The sequence below is a fragment of the Erithacus rubecula genome (assembly GCF_903797595.1).
Source record: "Erithacus rubecula genome assembly, chromosome: 2".
In the NCBI taxonomy this organism is placed as follows: Eukaryota; Metazoa; Chordata; class Aves; order Passeriformes; family Muscicapidae; genus Erithacus; species Erithacus rubecula.
The window spans coordinates 4,908,857-4,925,312 of NC_136685.1; the positions used below are offsets into that span (position 1 = coordinate 4,908,857).

At 34.8% G+C, this 16,456-nt stretch overlaps 2 protein-coding genes across 4 annotated transcripts in view; one reads left to right on the plus strand and one right to left on the minus strand.

Annotated features, from left to right (window-relative positions):
* Positions 1-16,456, minus strand: part of SUPT3H (SPT3 homolog, SAGA and STAGA complex component) — a 252,787-nt gene that overhangs the window by 209,690 nt on the left and 26,641 nt on the right. The window lies entirely within an intron of this gene.
* RUNX2 (RUNX family transcription factor 2) overlaps positions 3,368-16,456 on the plus strand; it is a 214,806-nt gene continuing 201,717 nt past the window's right edge. For both annotated transcript variants that reach the window (XM_079298412.1, XM_079298414.1), the window contains exons 1-2: positions 3,368-3,503; positions 3,712-3,831. In XM_079298412.1, coding sequence (XP_079154538.1) covers positions 3,774-3,831 — 58 coding nt within the window. In that variant the 5' untranslated portion in view covers positions 3,368-3,503; positions 3,712-3,773. The remainder of the gene's footprint in view (positions 3,504-3,711; positions 3,832-16,456) is intronic.

The window sequence follows — 16,456 nt, forward strand, 5'->3', positions numbered from 1 at the left end:
GAGGCAATTGCACCAGGACTTTTTGATTTATAAAAATCAGCATCTTGTTATCGTATATATTGTAAAACTTGTAAGTAAATGCAATCTAACGAGTTTGTCATCACTCTGCTCTAAGCAGAGTATTTATATCATTCCAGTTGTAGCATAGAAGCAAACATTTAAGTACAAATAAACTTTCAGCATTCAGGGTATTACACTGTTTATACACTGGATGAATTTTGAGTGACATAAGGCAAAATGTTTAGAAATAAAGCACAGCATAAAAGTTCCAAAACACGTTTCAAGAACAGTGAAAGATGTAATTATCTTTTAGTGTTGCATTACAATTGACTTTAAGATTTCATTTGTCATCAAAGATCAAGCTCATAGTTTACCAGAGAAATTCCTTAGCATAATACTTCCTTTGTAAGTGTAATTGGGACTCAAAGCATCCCCTGTGGAACTCAGAAGTGAACTTCCATTTTTGCAGATCTACCTTTTAAACAAGAGCCTGTCAAGCATTAGTCTACAATCAAGACACTGGTTTACACGGGTGGATTTTCAGCATTCTTGCATGTGTCATCAGAAGTGCAAACTATACCAAAAAGAAGCCACCAGTTTCACAGGTATTTGGTCTCAAAGTTTGGCTTTATAATGTTTCTATATTAAAAAACCTGCATTTTTATCAGTGACAGTTTTTACAAATTACATCTTGATTACACAGTTACAGTATTTGGTTTTCTGCTTTTAGTGGCTTTTGCTTTACTAGATGAAGACTTCTTTGTAGTGCTCTGGATTTTAACAGGTGAAGAATTAAAAAAAAAAAAATCTTAAAGGTATCAGATCAAAGCACAGCAACAAAGTCAGAAAATAACTCTGCATACACAAGTAAAAGCATGAAAAAGCCATTCAGGAAAAAAAACTGAGAAGAACATTTCAATGCAATATTTTTTTATATTCAGACTTCCGTAGGAAGCTCAATATTCTAATACTAATGATATGACTAAAAATAAAGTGCAGAGTTTTGAAAATCAAACTACTTTTTCATATGAATAGAAATAAGTATTTAAGGTCAAGAGAACAGCTATTATTTAAAAATACTGCACCTACCTGCCATCAAATAGAAGTTCATAAATATCCTCAATATATAACTGTAGTTGAAAACTCTGAGCCTACATTTTAGGAGACAACAACCTCCAAAAGCTTTTGCTGCATCATAAGTTGATTAAAACTTTAATGCATACAAATATAATGTGTATATGAAAAGATCAGTATTCTTTCCACTGTGTTTATACCCTTAAGATTTTTTTCATTCTTGCTCTTAACCATACAGAGAAAACAATAATAAAAGGAATCCATGAATAGAAGAATTAAATATCACCCTTACTTTTAAGTGGAAGGGGTTTTTTGCAGAATACTTCTTTTTCATTTTATGTTAGAATTCTCTGTGTTTGGCAACATGTAATAACTCTCAAAGTACTGAATGAAGAACAATGCAATTTACCTTACAATAATTATTATGAAAGAAGTTTTTATATAGAAGGGGTTTGGGGTTTTTTTATCATTAGATAACAAAAATCAAAACAATCTATTTTTACTGAAAAATCTTTTCTCATTTGTCCCATCCCCACAAAACAGAGAACCTGCTCTCCACCCACACCTCCAGCTGTTCATATCACACCATTCCTGGCCAATTTCTAAGCAAGAAAGCTCAGACTAAGAGGAAAACAAAATAGAAGGGATGGCAGCATGAAAGAGATGTATTTTATTTTATAAATAAAAGCCGAATGATATCTAGAAAATGTTTTATATGGTTCTTCTGCACCTCAAAAAAAAAATCACAAAAAAATAAAAAGGAAAAAAATGTATTCAGCTAAAACTTAAAACGACAGTGCATCTGTGGTACAATCAGGATAATATGAAAAGTTCTAGATATAATGTCCAAAGAGGCAAAAAATGAGATACTTTCTCAAAGATGTTTCCAATTTTGTTCTGAATCTGAGTGAGCAAATCAAGACTACTAATACACACTGTCTGTGCACATTATTCCTTACTACACACAGCACTTTGCAATTTATTTCAAAGCCTCCATTATAAACAAAAAAATACTGCTTTTGTTAACCCACTCTGTACCAGTACAGTCAGGGTTTATGTTACACAATTAAAGTTACAATATGTTAAGAATATAAAAAAATATCATACACACATGCACACAGATGATATTAAGTATTTGAATCTTACATATGCATCAAATTTATGTTTCATTTTAAAACTAAGTGTTAACATTAACTGGTGAATGAAGTTATTTATAGTCTCCCCAAAAGTTTAAGACTGTTCTATTTCCCTTAAACACCAGAACTATAATAAGGAATTAATGTAAGCATAACCAAAAGCTCCCAACCCTCCCAGCTCACTCTGTCACACAATGTCCACGTTAAATCCTCCCAATGCCAGTGTTCCAAAGCATCACTCCCAAACTGCTGCACACCACCAGTTATGATAGCCAAATGACATATTTTGCCCCAAATAGAAAAGAAACATAATTGCCCTTAATTTGCATCACATAAAACTGCCAAGTAGTTTTGAAGGCATGTAAAGCAAGGCAGACATGATTTAAGATTTGCAAAGGAATCCCCAGACTAACACTTCTGTGACAGCCAATTACAGTGAAAAAAACAACCCCAACAAGCAGCCTGCTACTAGACCTTAGGAAAGGTAAAGTTTCTTACAATGAGTTACAGATTCACAAGTATAAGACGACAAGGAGAAAAAGTAAAACAGAAGGATTCCAGCCACCCAGCAAATATGAAGCAGACCTAAGATCGTGATACAATCCAAAGATGTAAATTATTGCAAATCATCACTGTTGTTCAGAATTTCACACAGCCACTTGTGCCAATTTTGCTCACTTTTCCACAGACACAATAATAAAGGAGGGAGAGGGAATGGGAGGAGAACAAAAAAAAAAAAAAAAAAAAAAAAAAAAGGAGGGGGAAGAAGAGTGGGGGGAACCTGAACTGAGAGTACAAATAAAGTTCTGCTGTCCATATGCTTTAACTGTACAGAAGTTTGGGCTCTTACAGCATTTTGTACTCTCTCCAAAGCCTCATGAGTCACAAAAATTAAAAAGCTATGTCCTTCTGAATGCCAGGAAGGCCTTATACAGGCCTTTTGTCAAAATATAAAAAAATTAAAAAAAGAAAAAAATTGAAAAGGAAAAAAAAAAAAAAAAAGGAAAAAAAAAAAAAGGAGAAAAAGAAAAAGCCACAGTGTAGGCAGTCCTACTTGGAGTCCTCTGATGTCACAGCCACATGACTCGCTCGCTCCAGTAACAGTGCTTGCAAAAAAAAGGAGTTTTAAAGCTTTTGCTTTTTTGGATTGTGTGAATGCTTCATTCGCCTCACAAACAACCACAGAACCACAAGTGCGGTGCAAACTTTCTCCAGGAGGACAGAAAGGAGTCTCTGGTTTTTAAATGGTTAATCTCCGCAGGTCACTACCAGCCACTGAGACCAACAGAGTCAGTAAGTGCTCTCTAACCACAGTCTATGCAGTAATAGTAGGTCCTTCAAATATTTGCTCATTCTCTATTTTTTTGTTTTGTTGCCTTCCTTTTCACATGTTACCAGCACTACACAATTTTTTGACAGAGAAAAAACCAACTGTAGAGTCTATGCAATCCAAGGACACAGTAAAACTAAAACAAGATTTGGCTATGGTTTCTGTTTTCAGTTTGAGGATCCAAGAAGTATTTGCACCAGAAGGTGAAAGCTCTGAGTGAACCGAGAGGGACTATGGCATCAAACAGCCTGTTCAGTTCAGTGACACCATGTCAGCAAAACTTCTTTTGGGGTAAGTGCTGCAATATTTGAGCTTCTGTTTTTTCACTGTCTAGAGTTTTCTTACTTTGAACAATACTGGTTGTAGTTATCTAAGCAAAAAAAATGCTGAATGGAATGTTAGAATGTTAAAAGAGTATACCTGGTTGTTTGGGGTATTTTTTGGGGGGAAGTAACTGCAAATACTGCAGATTTAAGAACAAATCTGTTAGCTGGCAAGATGAGCAAAGGGAAGTTGGTGGCTTAGTCCTTACTGTTTGACAGCAGGTGTGCTCAGCTGTCAAGGTGTAGCTGCACAATTTGAAAGAGCTTGATGGGATCTAGCAAAATGTTTAACGTTATCTGAGGGCAAAAGAAAAAGTAATTAGTGAGTTAATCAACAGCAGCTCAGAAAAATCTCATTAAGAACTGTGGTAACACTTTAAAATATATCCACTGTGACTGGTTAACAAAAGATACTGTAAAAGACTTAAATCACAGAGTTCAGACTGCTTGCTCTCTAAACCTGATGAAAATGAGTAGTGTGTAGCACACTGCAGCCTATCCTACCCAAAACTGTCCTCATTTTTATATTATATATATTAACATATGCATATTAAAAATAAGGCATATTATTTTTATACATATATCTCAGATTAAGTTATCAGTGCAAATCTGCAGTTTTCTAGTCCTCAGTTGCCCTCATTTCACAGCAAAGCTTGTTTGATAATATATTCAATTGTAAAAGCAAATTCTTCTCATTACACTTATTATGAACAAGGCAAAACATTCATGCATGAAAATATTAAGCTATGAAATAAAAAATACATGATCTAACATGCTGCTGAATTTTAAGTTTAATTGAAAGTGGGATGTAAAAAACTGTAGAAGAGCACTGCCAAATATTTACTTCAATATTCTGAACTGTAAACACAGATTCCTTCAAGAAATCATATGTATATACTGAAGTAATTATTTATATGCACTGTACATATAAATGCTCATAAAAATCATAAATACACTATAAAATTGCACCTCTATCTTTGTTTACTTTGAAAAGCTTCATCCTCTCAGATAGAAACTTAAAACCAGTAGAGAGCATCTCACTCACAAATACTAAATCGAATCAAATAAAAAATTAAGTGATTTATCTGCAAGTAAACTGAAGCTGTATTTTAAAATGTAGTGGGAAATGCTTTATTCTCGTCACACTTGATGAACTGTAAGAAATAGTCACAAATTTTTTTCAAAGCATCTTTTACTGAGGCAGTTCAGACAGACAAACTGAAAATTCTGAAAGCTTTAGGAAAAAAAAAAAATTGTGAAAACTTACAAGATTTTCTTAATGGTGTCCATCATGTTGAAATTATGTTGGGACCGTAGCTAAAGCTATTTCTTTCCCTCCCTTGCCCCCCTTCTATGAAAAATAACAATGCTAGAACTATGTCCAGTAGATACATCCCCATTATTGTAGTGACCTGGTGACTGGGGTGCCTTTTACCCCTCCTACTTCACACGCTTTGACTGGTTCCCAGTTAACACATGAAAAAGCTCTGAGCCCGGGTACAGGAGCAGAAATGAAGAAACTGCTTCTTGCAGAAGGGTGACCAATTTAATATATGACCTATAGATACCAGATGAGATAACATGACCTGTGGCTGTAATGCAACTCTAATACCCTGAATGTTGAGCTGAAATGCAAACACAGACCCGGCAAAGCAGCTTTTCTACCCAAACTGGTGTCGGAGCAAAGCACAGCAGAAGTGTAGCCAGACCACATTATCCCAGTGTTTACAACAGGAAATACAGTTTACATGTATAGGGACTTTCTTTTGCTTTTACTTCCAAAAGAGATTAGAAGAAATTTAGCTGGCTAAAATTATCAAAACACCGAGTCTGACTGCTTAATTCACCTACTTCTGATAATTCCTAAAGCCAGTGGGAAGTACTGTGATACTGCACATAATACTTTTCCTGAACTTCACTAAATCGGGTGGGATATCTGAATTTCACTATGGACATAAGCAATAGGTGCAAGGGACTACAAAAATCTCATCAGCTCTATCAATGTGTAAGCAATGTATCCTGAGCTAAAACCAAATTTTGGAAAACCTACTTTTATAAAAAGGAGGCAGAATTTATTGTTAAAAAAAGCCAGAATACCCAAGCTGCTCACGAATTTGCCGCTCAGTGATGCGGCAGCACCTCAGAATGCACGATCTGCTCTCCCTTTCTGAACTGTCCTCCTCTTCCCATCTCTACCTTATTCCTTTCAGGACTGTTGAGTTTAATTGTTTCTCTTCAAGACTGAGCTGATGAAACATAATGACAAGTCATAACAGGGCAGGAAAATAGAGCTGTGATTCCCCCGCATGGTTGCTAATCTGTGCCATTAACCGTATTCCTGAAAACCTTTATTCCACTCATTTTTATCTATGTGTTTTTTGACTTCATATGAAAGGGAAAAGCAAGAGTAGCAAAGTGGAAGAATCCTTTCCCAGTTCATGAAAACATTTATATTCTTCTCCAATTTAGTACATTTTAATTAACTAGATTCTGGTTTTTACATCCAAATGATCTCTACCTTGTGCCAGTTATACACAGGTTTTGACTGCATCAAGCCTGTGTAAACCTTCTCAGGCTTTTAAATCTAAAAATTTTAAAACTGGATTCATTTCAACCAGCAAAGGCTATTCTATTTACTTCCATAGCATTGGAAGGGTAAAAAAAGGCTTAAAATAAACACTGTGCAAAAAAGAAATAAAAATAAAAAAAAATTCTAACAGCATATTTGGTATAAAATTTGATAGCATCATTTACTCAAAGCATTTCATAGACTGAAAACCTTCTTAAATGCTTCCAACAACAATTACGATTTTAAAATTGGAAAAGGTATCTTCAACTATATTCTATGCATCTTCAGAGGTGGATTTTAAATGAAAGAAGGAAACAGGATCCCAGTTTAGCTGATAATTTAATCAGTTCGTTCACATGTAATATCTGGAAGCTGATCCCAATAGAGATAGAGCAAATCTAAAGTCTTCAAGTCAGTGACAAAAAAAGTACTCCGCTTATATTAAAATACTTGAAATCTTCTTCATTAAACAATCCCAAATCTTTTGTAAATTTCAATTCTCAACTACTTTCCTATCTGGCAGGGAATCTTATGGGTTTTTTTATTTTAATTAGGAGGCTGACCAGGGAGAAACAAATCCTTTTTTATTATCTGTGTATAGAAAGCAGAAGTCTTCTATATGTTCCAGCTGTTTAATGCATTTATACTATTGTGAATGCTAAACAAAATCTCAGGAATCACTGCTCTTTGCATAAAGCATCATTTAAAATACCACAATTAAAAAAGAAATGATACTGAAAACGATGCAGGGATGAGAATTCTCACGTGCTGCAGCTGCAGCTTGGCAGGGAGGCTCCAGCATCTGAAAGCCCCAAACCCTGCGGGGCTGCACTTCAGCACTTACAAGGTCTGCAGGCAGCACAAGGCACTGATCTCAAATGAACTATTAACAGCCAACATTGCTGGTATTAACTACACCAATGTAAAATGCAGTAAGATCAAAATACTCTAGTTTGTTTGGAGAATATCAGAGTATCTGATGGTTAAATAAACTGGGAGAGAAAAAAAAAATCCTATCTCATTAGGGGCACTAAGATTTTATCAAACATACAGGATTAATCTCTATTGAATAGGACCATTCACAAATCAAAACTCACTCCACTTCAATACTTTCATGCAGTGCTAATCAATTACAACCTTTTCTAGTTATTCAAAATCCATGTGCTTTTAATTTTATTCACTGGTGGTCTAAAATGTAATATTCAGGCCAAGCTAAGTCATTCTGTATTGCAACTTTGCTTTTTTTCAATAAATATTCATCTAGAGGTTTTCTTAGAGTTTCTTGCTCATATGAAGACTGTGGTAATATTTTTATACTGTACCTCCTTGTTGAAGCAAAAGGTTAGGGGTTACCTAAATACCTCAACTGTATATACAAAAAAAGGAAAAGGTAAGTATTCACATGAAAAATCCAAAGGGACTATATTATTTATTTTTGCATTTCCTATGATTAATGATGCACCAGTGCATACTTGAAAACTGAAGTCAAAATAGGGTAACACCTCAAATTCCTTTACAAACTGTACAAATATCAAACTTCCATGCTGTATTAACTACCAGAAATATTTAAAGGCTCTGCCACCCCACATTAAGAGTATAACAATAATACTGAAATTCCTCTCAAGCTGTGTGATTTCTTGGTCATGGTCAGACTAATATTAATCTTAAAATTGCACCTTATGCCTTTATTTTCCCAACTGCTTTCAGAAGAGAGTCATACAAGAAGCTCAGAGCAGGCATTAAGTAAATACCAAACATCTAATACTGCATCCATTTAAGTAAAAAGGGAAAAATAAAGAAGCTAACAATTCTGGCAAGAGATGCTAACAACTAAGCAGTGCAGACAGTTCAAGAGAGACAGATAATAATTGTGTTTACAGACGGTCACACCTTGTGGAAGACTATCAATGAACAACATGAATAACAACTAAGAAATACTCTCTAAAACTCTAACTTACTGCAAAAAGCTGAAGATACAAGCAGAATCTGGCATTATTTTACGCTCGAGTCAAGCACAGTTGTGTGGAAATTGAATCAGAGAGGGAAGGAAGGAATTACCCCGTGCTTGCCAAGCTGCAAAGGTGCTGAGCACCAGCGTTGCTCCTGCTTGAATACAACAGGAGCCAAGGGCAGCTGTCAGTGCTGGGCACCTCCTGAAAATCAGACCATCTGCATGTTTCCCTCTATGTACCCAATAAAAATCAACATTGTGTGTTGTAGGGGAAGGAGTTGGTTCTGAAAACTCATTAAATACACTCCATTAATAAGAATTACAATAAATTGCCATGTTTAATATGCCCTAGAGTATATAATATTTTAATTAAGGCAGCCTCAAGATAAATAGTGAGTTTAAGATGGTAAAACCTGAAGCATTTTAGGGTCTTAACTTCAGCACTGGGAGAACCCAGGTTTCATACAAGCAGTTAAGAAACTTCAACAAGAAAACAAACAACTGTTATTTTCAAGATAAAAAAATAATTTGCCTAAATGGAATCAATGCAATATATATTCTGGTAAGTGTATTCAAAAATAAATTAATAGACTGTGTGCCATTTCAATGAGATTTTCTGTGGACATTTTGCCAGACTTAGGAATTAACCACAGATTTTCATCGGGAGACAGGAGTCACCCACAAAACACAGAAAACATCCAGCTCCTCCTCTACAGAACCCCCACAAATATCTACTCTTATTGACAAAATTCATTTGTGCTCACATTAGATACAATAGCTTTCATTTCTATTAGATATCTTCATTCCAAACTGCCTTCTAAAGTCTTACAGGAAACAGGCTATCTTCTGCTCTCAGGTGTTTTTGTTTTTAAGTTAATAAAGCCTAAATCTAAGAGCACGTTTCCTTACATAAACATGCTCTCTTCTACAAATAAATATAAGACCTGCCACTTAACATACTGCAAAACACAACCTAAAGAGAATATTTTAAAGATGAGCACAAAGACAAAATAAACTCAGGTTACTGTATCGTAAAACAGCTTAACACTTCCAATTTAGAAATAAAAAAAAAAAAATCCATTATTCATGCATCTGTTTCCTGTATATATTTTTTATTCTGCTTGTTACCATACTGAGTACTGTTCTAGCCTTCTTCATGTAGCTTTAAGTTTCCTATTTCATGTAGGAACTTGCCCCAGGAGGGAAAACTCCATAGGTTTTCTTCTGACTCTCTTGAACTGCTGAAGTCATTTTAATCAGAGGAATTAAATTATTTTGCACAACCTACTCCTTATTAAATGTTTTTATTTATAAAGATTAACTTTAGAATAGCAAAAGATTAAAGGAAAAAAGGCTACATTATCCTTTAAGTACACGGGGTACTTTAGAAAGTATTTTTACATAATATCCACTGTATTCATAATAGTTTTCCTTAATAATATTTCTTCATCTCTAATAAAACTACCTTTATTTTTACATTGAAGGGCACAAACAGTTTCTTCTGCAGTCTGTCTCTTAAAAATTCCATATTCATTAAGGTCAGGCAGTTCTGGAATTAACAATAGTTTTAATATGTTATAGCTAAAAACCTCATTGCAAAATTTTTTGGCAGGAATTCATTCAAATATGATTACTATATTTATGATAGACAGCTTATTTGACATATTTCCTCAGAATTGCTAGCATTTCATAATGACTTAAAATTTATTATCTTTTTTTTCTTTATTAAGGAAAGTTAAAAGCTGATGACCTTACATACATTTATTTTCCCCAGAATTTATTTGAACCGTAAGTGTGCCAAACCATTGTTTACTTATCCCTCATGGTCAGATATCTTAGATCTAAATCTACTCTGTGGTTTACTGAAACAGAAAGACAGAGCCACTGCCAGTTACATAATATAATACTGTTCAGAGGAACAGGATCCGGCCTTGATCCCAATGAAAATTAACACTAACGAGATGCATTTGCATCTCTATGCACAGACACACATGTACATAAAGCACCATATGCTGGGAGCAGTGGCTCTGCTGGAACAAATCGGAGCAGGGGGATGTTACAAGTCATTAGTAATTACTGAACTGAATTTGTCAGACACATTTAATATATAGGTCCCTATGCACTTAAGCTAAAGAAAAGGTTGTTTATTTTTTCATTAAGGAAAAACAACATAGATAAATAATTATGCCTAAGTACATTGACCATCAGATAGTGTTAATCCCTCAAAAGACATGTAATTCACATAAAATACAAATCAGAAAAGACAGAGTTAAAAAAACACAATATTTTAATGTATCCATGTGTGGTATTAGAACAGGGTATTCTTTCTTTTAAGAAATGTTAATGAGCTGTGTATGTGCAAACACACATGTATACAGTTCAAGCCTCGAATTCCTACTAACTTGCACTTCTAAAATTGTGAAATTTCAAGTTAAAGAAGTCAAACTAGCAATAGTATAAATTTAAAAGACTTCTCTATTGGTACAGTATTTTCCACCCTAGCACTGAAGCTGTAAAGTAGAATGTGCTATTGCATTCAGATTTGCCAGCACTACCCTAAAAACATTTGCCACTCTTCACCTATCTTGCTCACAATGCAGTGGAGGAACTTGCCAGGGTCCTGTCTTAGTATTTGTTAAAAACAACATTTATTAATGCTATCACAGTGTTCTACATAAATTGTAAGTGTTGTTGCTTGTAGTAAAATAACAGATGCCAGACATACTGGTTTTAAAATACTTGGTAAAATTTATGAGAGAGACATGTCTGGAGTCAGTCCCTTCCTACCTTCTTCTCCTTCCCATAGTCCCATGACGAGAGAAACTGCTTTTGTGGGCATCAGACTGGCCACTCTTACCTCAGCTTACAAAGTGAAAAACATTTCAACCAAAGTAGTCTCATTTGTAGGTTAGCTGGTGTTTTTGACACAGTGCAATGTATTGTCACTGAAGGGCTCACAAAAAAATAACACAACCACACTGACATGGAAAGATCCTCGATACGAACACAGTTCTTCTGCCTAGAGCTGATAATCATCCACAACTGCATTTTTGTATTAATACCTTAGTAATTTACTATGAGCACAAACCTTCACATAGAATCAGCAAGAATTATTTTACATTAATTAAACAAGATTCAATGGAAATTAAAAGGCATTTTAAGATATGACTTAAAAAAAATAAATCTGAGAACTGTGGTGTCAGAATTTTTTATTGTATTTTCACATGTCTCCAAAAGGCTTTCAGGCGAGCCACTGAACTGCAATGATATTTATGTCCTTGCAGCATTTTCTGCATAAAGGAGTAACTTTCACTCAAATGCATCACCTATTCACCTTTAAACAGAAAGCTTTTTGGAAAAAAAAGAAGTGTCACATTTGCTCTGTAACACTTGAAGGGACACATCTGGTCTAGCTTAGTGACTGAGTATTAACAAGAGTTTGATGAATTAATTCTACCAGCTATTGTACAATACCCGAGCACAGGAGCAGCTTTGTGACAGAGTACTCCAGCCCGCAGTATATTTACTTCCTAACACAATCTGCAAAACTTATTTCCTCTAAGTAAGACCATCCATATAAATTCACACTAAGTGAGTTCCTCATGTGCATTTTTCCAATCAGTGGTATCAAAGTTTAACTCTGCTGCGTTTGGGTATTTGTGGAATAACCAAGCCATAACAATGAATGGTTTATTTAAAACTGACACGACCAGAAAGCAGCAACTATTTACTTAGGCGCCGTACCTTAGTGTACACCAGTAAAAATGTTCTCTTTTCCCAAAAGGATTTTCTGCAAAAAGGGCATTCACTTTGCTTCCTTCCCACCCCTCTTACATCCAACTCTCTACATTCAAAACTAAGTGCTATATTTTTCTTGCTATTCAGTATATTTTTATTTCCCTCCTTTCTGATTAAACAGCATAAACAGAAACACTAAAACAAATTCAGAAGTTACACTCTTTATACTGATATTTTATTAAAGAAACCAACATTCAGAAAAAATGCAGTCATTTCTGGATTAAAAAAATAATATCTAAGCAACAAAAAAATTAATTATAATCAAATGGGAAGTTATCTTCCACAGAGCAAATCTTTTTCATACTGGAGCTAGAACAGTTTCATTCTAGTGCACCGCTGTGTATTGCATATGCAAATGCTAGAACAACTTTCAATTTTAGAGCATTTCAGGAACAGGATTTAAAATCATGCTCTGTTATTCTGGCTGGTAATTAACTCAGTCATGACCTTGTAATAATTTGGAGTTCTATGCTCATTACATTAAAATTTTAATATTACACTTAAAAGCAAAAGCAAAATCCTAATTACAGCTGAGCTACCTGTATATTAATCCATCTTAAAATAAATGAAGACTTGAGCTTGCCCAGATAAAAAGACAAATTATAATAATGCTCATTAGGTAAAATACAAGGGCTTGAAAAAGTGCATTTTTTTTATTTTGAAATACAGTATTAATTTACTAACTAATTTCAAGGCACATGTGTAGTGCACATGTGTAAAATGTACTGGAGGGAGGCAGCTCACTAGACACACACACGAGCTGGAATGTTCCAATTCCGATCAAAGATCGTGTAGCCGGATGTGCGGTTAATTCACTGATCAAATTTTCACAACTGAAAAACATCTTGAGACATAAAGTGCCAGTTACCAGGAGTGTGAGCTCTGTGCTTTATCATCAGATTTACTCTTCATGACTTCACATTTTATGATATAATTCAAAAATAGTATACTCTGTCTCACATTTTAAAAAAAATATTAAAAAGGAAGAAATAAAGATAAAAAGGCACTGGTGTTTAGCTCCAGCATTCTTAAAGGGCACGGTGAGACTGAGAGAAATAAATTTAAAATACCCATTGAATCTGAACTCTAATCTTAGTGACATGTTCTTACAGTAAGCTTGTGCTCCATAAAACCTATATAAAAATGTCAGGAGCAGAGATGCATAGCACAGACACTCACCCTAAGACACAAATCTGACCTGTAACAATAATACACAGTAGCTCTTCAACGTGCCTGAAAGATTTTAAAATGCACTAAATCTATAAAAACAGTCTACTGTCAGACTTCAGCTCTGTCTACTAAATCAACCAGATGTATGGAATAAGCACTATTTAATAGCTACTAAATTTTTATCAGCTTTATACAAAGTTAGGCAAATTTGAAGTAACAGTTGTTTGAAGTCTTCTACCATTACATTTCATAGTATTACTTGCTTACTGAACTGGCTAGATACAGTAAATAAACATCATATAATGGCTATTCCCCTTTAGCAGATATGCATAAAAAGACTAAATTAAACAATTTTAAAAAGATACTTAAATGGGCAGCAATTTTACTAGTCTTAACACTGATTTAAAAGATGTCTCTTTCTCTTCTTTACATACCTGGTTGTTACCAATTACTGATGTCTCTTCACCCCTTCTTGTTGCAAAACTTCCTTTAAAACTTACAGCACACACAGCACAACATTTGAGACCTCTACACATAAAAAAGCTCTTTTTTTCAGCAGCAAAGAAAATCTGAAGGTTTTTTTAGGCTGACGATATCTTCACATAGAAACACAGAACGTCTGCAGACAGTAAGAAGCCTTTAGTAAGCCTTTTTGCTGCACCATAATAATCTGATCCAGAAATTCAAGGGTACCTTAAACAACGGGCTACCTGTTCTAGCCATGCTTAGGAATGTGGCCAAATCATTTTTATTGATTTAACCTTTATAGGAATGCTACATATCCTCAGAGCAAAACATTTCTAATGCATTTATAATATGATATACCTCTGAGAAGCTATGAAAAAAAAATCTTGTGACATAGGCTAGCCCCCCTCCACTATTCTGTTTTTCCCAATTTAGTAATCGATAGACATTCAAGTGTTAGAACATTTTCTGAGTTTACATATGTCTGTATTCTTAGGATGAAGACAGAAACTAACACATACAGAGGACAAGACTAATATCTGACCTGTCTTTGTTTAAGGAATAAGAACTGGTGAACTGATAGCCAAGACTCTAAATACTCCTTTCATTCTAGAGTTACACATCAATCATGTTACCTGCAAACATATCAAGTTAAAACTTCCAGAATTTACAGTCCTTTTTGAATAAACTGAGCAGCATGTTAGTTATATTCAGACAGCTTACAGAAGGAGGTTTGTGTATCTCACCAGAATTTTTAAAGAAGTATTTCTAAAATTCCCTCTTCATCAGCAATCTATTTCATACAAATTTCAAACCAGTATTTCCCAATGCCAGAGCATATTCTATTATTTTGAAGCTAAGGTTGGAAAAAAAATAGTGTATTTTAGTATTTTCTGGTTTTGGAATGCTACAAACCACACTTGAGCATTACCAGGAGTCATTTGTTTTTCAGAAAGTAAACTGTTCTGAGCTGCTCATTATGGTAAACTTTAGTGTAAAGCAGAAGTGAATACAGTGACTGAAGAGTCAGTCAAACAACAGCAAATACATTTATGTTACAAAACGTATTTATTACACTTCTTATAAAAAAAAATAGGTGAGAGGCATTTTGGTAAAAAAAAAAAAAAATGCCAACAACAACAAAACTCAAGCAGAAACAAACAGAAATGGCTCCTAGCATGAAATTCTAGTATGTTATTCTTCACAACAGCAAGAACCCCATCCAGGCACAGTTTCAGCAGGCAATATGCTGAAACAAAAATCACCAAGTTTAGGAAGATTTAGTTCTACATTTTTTCTGTTAACAGCAATGTCTATACATCACTAGTATTCCCTCTCATTGATAAAGAAATATTAATCAATCCTACAAAGAAAGAAAAAAAAACAATTCCTATCTACACACATAAGGTGGACAAGTTAGTACATCAAAGCTGTGAATTGTAATTAATGTATGGCATATGGAAAAAACATGTATATCTGCCAAGTCTCACAGACTGGGTTTTTCTTTTTTCAATAAGAGTTTGGCTTTTGATTACTACATCACTTATTTGATTGCAAAGTTTTACATCACTGTTAGTTTCTTCATCCACTTTTTCTAAGAAATATTCTAAAGATGAATCCGTATCCAAAACGTGTAACAACCCCACATAAAATATCCCCTGGCATGAGCCTTACACTTCCTTAACCAGATGAAATCAAGCAGTGATTTCTCTAAAGGCAGAGAGTTCTACCTTCATTCATGGTGCACACGATGAACATGATCAGATACGTGCCTGCATTCATGCAAACCCAGTTTGCTTTGTACCACCACAGCCTGAGAGCATGCAAGGAGTTACCACACACAGACCAGGGACAAGATCCATAACCAGACCAGATTCCAGAAAGTTCATTGATGCACGTCAGATTATCCTTACTTGATCTCAGCTTTATTACATGTAGAATAACAGTACACAGAGCTAGAGGAAAACACAAAAACTTACAGTTTCTTGAATAGTAAAAAAAAAAAAAATTAATTGGTTGATACATATCTCAACATCTTTTTAACTAACAGCCTGGTGCCCAGAGCTTTTCCCTCTTCCAGTGGCACCTTACAGAACTGTAGTCACTTGATTTCATGGTGCACCTTAATTAAGGAAGGACCCAGGTAATGCTGAAAAGCAGTGGAGTATATTAGAAATGCAAATTTTTAGACAGTGATGATGAAGCTAAATGCAGTTACACCAGTACAACTGCTTATAGTAGCACACTTTTTTTTATAACATAATAGATAAATTTGTGCAAGAGGGTTTATTAGCAAAGTTATTCTGCCAAACAATAATATCTTTTGATGCTAAAGAAAAGCTGCTCTGTGCTAGCATGTGAAAAAGGTCAGATGGTGGAAAACTTACTTCATGCTCTTAACCTGTAAACTCTTTCCTTTCCTGACTACTAACAAGTGCCCTAGCAGGGGAGATCCACAGCTTTTCCAAGAACTCACGTAGGGAACCTTTCGCTCTGTTCCGATGGAACAGAACTTGTGCACGTTCACCTCAGGAGCAGCTTTCTGAGTAACTCTGTCTACACAGGTCTGCCACAGAGAAATTGCCTCCAGATTTTCACTTCATTACAGATTTATATATACACAAGCATATATCCATACAC